The 5,759-nt window shown below is 42.3% G+C and overlaps 1 protein-coding gene across 1 annotated transcript; it reads left to right on the forward strand.

Annotated features, from left to right (window-relative positions):
• Positions 1-841: 841 nt before the first annotated feature.
• Positions 842-2,020, forward strand: LOC118579300 (DNA/RNA-binding protein KIN17-like). Its single transcript, XM_036180468.1, has one exon. It carries the CDS (start codon positions 842-844, stop codon positions 2,018-2,020), a length of 1,179 nt encoding a protein of 392 aa, XP_036036361.1.
• Positions 2,021-5,759: the final 3,739 nt, after the last annotated feature.

A 5,759-nucleotide genomic window follows, 5' to 3' on the forward strand; every position in this document is an offset into this window, starting at 1 on the left:
GTGTTACAAATGGAACTGTTTAAAAGGAAAAGTTTGGGTTTTCTAACTAGGCTTGAGATTCTGTTTAAAAAATTATAAAGAAAAGGGAGAGTTAATATTCCTTAGTCTATGTAATTTAAAAAATATTTTATCACTTGAGTGGATTAATGTTATGTTTTGTTAGTAAGAAATGCAAATGGGTAGAGCACTTGCCTAGCAAGCACAAGGCCCTGGGTTCGATCCTCAGCTTAAAAAAAAATGCAAATGGGTATACTAAAAGTTAAAGTGTAAAGAGCCTTATTATGAAACTGCTTTTGGAAGTTTTGCTAAAAGTTTTCAAAGTGTTAATGGTTAGATTGAGAATTCTGCATTTCATGATTAGGACCACTGTCCTGAGTGCAGGTATCTGAAAAGATCCGCACTTAGCTGTGCTGGGGGAGGAGGTCTTTCGCTCCACCCTTTGGCATCTCTATAAATACCCTGGGGCAGAGACAGTCAGAGCCAGTTGCAAAAGGTTCCAGGTCTTCTCCAGGCTATCCTTTCTTTTGTTTATCTCCACAATATAAATCCTATCTAATTTTTCCCGCTGCTCACACTCAAGAAAACTCTGGGGAACTGTGAGGTTGGTAGGTAAACGCCTCAGAGATAGGTAACTTGTGAATTTTGTTTGATACTCTGTATTTACTAGGAGAATAACTATAGTTAAAAAGCAAATAGTGGCTCTCTGGGGAAGTGAAGGCGGTGAGGTGGTAAGATAAAGCTTTTTCTCTGGTCTTCCCTTCACCTTGAGGACCTTTCTAAAGACTTTGCAAAGGGCGGACTGATCGCTTCCTGCTGCTTGAGCTTTGTGCTTTGGGTCACCATGGGCAAGTCAGATTTTCTGAACCCTAAGGCCATCTCGAATAGAATTAAATCCAAAGGACTCCAGAAGCTTCGCTGGTACTGCCAGATGTGCCAGAAACAATGCCGTGACGAGAATGGCTTTAAATGTCACTGTGGGTCTGAATCTCATCAAAGACAGCTGTTGCTGGCTTCAGAAAACCCTCAGCAGTTTATGGATTATTTTTCAGAGGAATTCCGAAGTGACTTTCTGGAACTTTTGAGGCGATGCTTTGGCACTAAGAGAGTCCACAACAACGTTGTCTACAATGAATACATCAGTCATCGAGAGCACGTCCATATGAACGCCACTCAGTGGGAAACGCTGACTGACTTTACCAAGTGGCTGGGCAGAGAGGGCTTGTGTAAAGTGGAAGAGACACCAAAAGGTTGGTACATTCAGTACATAGACAGAGATCCGGAAACTATTCGCTGGCAACTGGAGTTAGAAAAGAAGAAGCAGCTAGGTCTTGAGGACGAAGAGAAGACTGCCAAGTTCATTGAGGAGCAGGTGGGAAGAGGTCTGGAGGGCAAAGAGCAGGAGACCCCGGTTTTTACAGAATTGAGCCGAGAAAATGATGAGGAAAAAGTCACATTCAAGCTGAAGAAAGGAGCAGGTAGCTCAGCGGGAGCAACATCGTCCAAGTCAAGCTCCTTGGGACCCAGTGCACTGATGAGGCGGGGAAGTGCAGTCTCAGTGAGAAGGAAGGAGTCTTCCCAGAGCTCGGCTCAGCCTGCAAAGAAGAGAAAGAAGTCCGCACTGGACGAAATCATGGAGCTTGAAGAGGAGAAGAGAAGAACTGCGCGAACAGACGCCTGGCTACAGCCTGGAATCGTTGTGAAAATTATAACCAAGAAACTCGGAGAGAAATACCACAAGAAGAAGGGTGTCGTGAAGGAAGTGATTGACAGATACACAGCTCTGGTAAAGATGATTGAATCAGGAGACAGGCTGAAACTGGACCAGACTCATCTAGAGACTGTCATTCCAGCACCGGGCAAAAGAATTCTGGTTTTGAATGGTGGCTACAGAGGGAATGAAGGCACCCTGGACTCCATCAATGAAGAGGCCTTTTCAGCCACCATAGTCATTGAAACTGGACCTTTGAAAGGACGCAGAGTGGAAGGGATCCAGTATGAAGACATATCTAAACTTGCTTGAGCTTGGAAGTTGGCCAACAATACATTGAAATCGTGGAGCATCAGGTCGATGTTAGTCAAGACTTATTTTGAATAAGAAGTGGATCTACTGAAATACTCATGGGTAGTTGTTTGGGTAAATTTATAATAAAATCTAGCGATTTGTAAGTGTCAAAACTGTCATTTTATCTTTGTTCCTTTTTCCTCCATAATGCTCCCATGATGATTTTTGCCATCATTAAAGAATACTATAGTAAAGTGTTTCATGTGAGACAATTTGGAAAAAATAGCAAATTCGTTTACCACATTAATGTCTGTGTGTTTCTAATCAGGCAAGCTTGACCTTCATTTGGCTGACTCATTAGAGTCACTTATCTCTTGCTAGAAAAAGACCAGTGAAAGAGGTCACCTTATCTTATTAAGAAATCCTTTAGAGTCTGTTGAGGTGGCTCAACAGTGCAGAGTACCGGCTTTTCTTCCAGAGAACCCACTTTACATTCCCAGCACCCACATGGTGGCTCACAACTATCTGTAACTCCAGGCCCGGATCCTGTGCCCTCTTAAGGCCAGTGCATGACATGCTGAACAGATGTCCATGCCTGACAAACACCCACACTCATAAAGAAATCCTTTAGTCGCTTTTGTGTCCAACCTTTGGTTCCTCTGGACCATATTGGAGAAAGAACTGCCTTGGAACATTCCTTAGGTCTAAGGGTGTCTAACTGGTGGCCCATAGGCTGTGCTCTTCTTTTCCATGACAATTGAGTCATGATGTTGTCATTTACAAAGTTCATGCTTGAGAACCAGGCAATTGTGATACTTTAATTGTGTTGAAATGTTTTATTTGTATGTTAACAAAGTTTCCCTGGAGATCAGAGGTCACATAACAAGGTCACATATTGACCTATAAACAGAGTCAGGCAGTGGGCACATGCCCTTAATCTGATCACATGGCAGGCAGAGTCTTAGTGTAGTCAAGGACACAGCCAAATCCACTGACACACCCTTATTCCCGGATACGTGGCAGGCAGAGTTTCTGTGTAGTCAAGGACACAGCCAAGTGTAGTTACATGAGCCTTTAATCCCAGTACCAACCATAGAGACCTGGAGGTCTGTATAGACAGGCAGTTATAAGGAAGTCATGTGGTTGGACTTTGCCAATGAGAAGGCAGAACAGGTAAGCAATAAAAGCACAGGTTAGGCAGGAAGAAGGTCTCTCGTGTGAGAAACTATGGCTTGGTGGTGAGCTAAAGGTTAGTCAGTGGCTCTTCGCTAATTCTCTGATCTCTTCGGCTATTACCCCTATATTTATCTCTGTGTGTCTTATTTACTAAGACTCTTTAGAATTTCATCTACAGGCAATCAGGTTACAATTTATATTTATGTATAATCCAATTCTTATACAAAACAAGTCCCTAACACAATGGAGTTGCATGGTACCTTGACTAACATCAATTTGATGCTTTACAATTTCAGTGTATTGTTAACCAACTTCCAAGCTCAAGCAAGTTTAGATATGTCTTCATACTGGATCCCTTCCACTCTGTGTCCTTTCAAAGGTCCAGTTTCAATGACTATGGTGGCTGAAAAGGCCTCTTCATTGATGGAGTCCAGGGTGCCTTCATTCCCTCTGTAGCCACCATTCAAAACTAGAATTCTTTTGCCCGGTGCTGGAATGAGAAACTCTAGGTGAGTCTGGTCCAGTTTCAGCCTGTCTCCTGTCTCTTTACCACAGCTGTGTACACACACACATACACACACACATACACACACACACACACACACACACACACACACACACGTACATTTAATAAGATACTGCTTAATTCTATTAATTTAGGGTTTTTTCATTTATGGTTTGAAAGAACTATATTGTGTGTTTGTGAGTATTTGTGTGTGTACTACATATGTCAGGACTCTGCACAGGTCAGAAAAGGGCACTGGATCTGTAACTGCAATTACGGATGATTGTGAGCTGACACGTGGGTACTGAGAACTGAACTTGGACCCCATTTACAAAAGCAGAAAATGCTTTTCACTGCTGTACCAACTCTCCAGGCCTTTGCATTTCCAGTCTTTATGCTAAAGAAAACTGACTTAGTTTATAGTCATTTTAGAACAGTCTGTAAAACTTTGAAACAACAATAAAACAAACAAACAAACAAACAAACTTGTAACTCAGGTATAATCTCAGTTAAGACTTGATTTTCTTAGTTAAGTTTTCCCATTCATTAAGATAAAATTCACAATTAATTGAATTGGTTTAATAGTAACTGTGTGACTGATACTGGGGTCTAGATGGTGAACATAGGCCACATAGGACCAAAAGATAGCTAATATGTCTCGAAAGTAGCAGATCATTGTTAGTCAGCTGAGATCTCAATTGTTCATACTGTTTGTAACTAAATACCAAGTTGTAAGTTGTTCCTGGGATCCTCTAAAGAATGAACAGGATTACTTAGGGAGAAAGCTGCTCTTTTCCAACTGTCCCCATTAAATTGTTGGTCTTGTTTGAAATCCAAGGTTGACAATTAATTTAAAATGGAAAATAAATCAACATTTTTTTTTCTGGTCTCAAGAGGGATTCTATATGACAGTTACTGATGAAGTTACTTTTATGAGTGATGCATGTTGAAACATCAGCTTTTCAAGGTTGGTCACACGAGTCACTCCTATGAGACTGATTTCACAGAGCAGTTCTATGGAAGTATTCTAGAGAACTGGTACTCTATGTTTTGCACGTAAATGTATCTAGTTGGGCAGTGTTGTCCTGCAGCACAGGGGTTCAGTGTAGATCTGTTATGAAGCAGCCAGGAGGAAGTAATGGCTCTGTTTGTCGTCAAGAGTCACCCAGCGTCTCACAGTTGACCCTCCTGTGTACTGACAGTCAACAGTTAGATGGATTTTCACACAACAGCTCCTGGACTTGGTCTCAGTGGCAAATTGACTCACCAACCATGGCCTGGGCGTCACCTTGATTAACACACATCATCTGAGTATAAACTCCTGAGACTTCTTTGCAAATGTTTATTTTCTTCAGGTGGGTCAGAGGCCTTTTAGACCACTCTAACATCTGGGTTTGCTTTGAGTTTCTGGAGCTGAGGAAACTGTAAAAAGGGTCAAGGGAGAAAATGTACACATACAACTCCTCAAACTGTAAACCCTTAAGGCCGTTTGAGAAAGCTGGAGAGCTGAGGTACACAGTAATCCTTGTAGTGCCCGTCGATGAAACCTTTCCCACTGCTGTGCACAAACCAGTAGGGAACATCTGTTCCAAACACTCTATCTGCCCTGTAGTCCTTCTGTAAGCCTCTGAAAGGAAAATGGCGTCTATGCTTAGGGAAAAGCCAACACAAGAATGAGGCACAGCTGGACACAAGAAGGATCTTTCCCTTTTCTTTGTGCCTTTCTTCTCTCTACCCACCTCCTACTCCTTCCCTGCCCCCCAAGTTAAAAGAGGTGTCCATGTCAGTGTCTAGGGGTTGGTGGTAGAAGAACAAAGAGTAACCAGTGTGTCCTCAGACAATTAGACAGCCCTATAGAAGCTGGCCTACAGGGTCCTTCCACCAAGCTAACAGTGGCAATGAATAGTACACAAGGGGAAGGCTAAATAAAACTCAGTGCTGTCGGCTAGTCTGTGCTATCTGATACACCAGAGGCACCTCCTCTGTTTATCGATATGTTTGATTTAAGAGTGATGCCAGCTTTTTATAAGCAAATTCAAGTCTTCCCCTTGGAGGATGAAGAAGCTAAACTTTTAA

Source organism: Onychomys torridus, chromosome 3 (assembly GCF_903995425.1).
Source record: "Onychomys torridus chromosome 3, mOncTor1.1, whole genome shotgun sequence".
In the NCBI taxonomy this organism is placed as follows: Eukaryota; Metazoa; Chordata; class Mammalia; order Rodentia; family Cricetidae; genus Onychomys; species Onychomys torridus.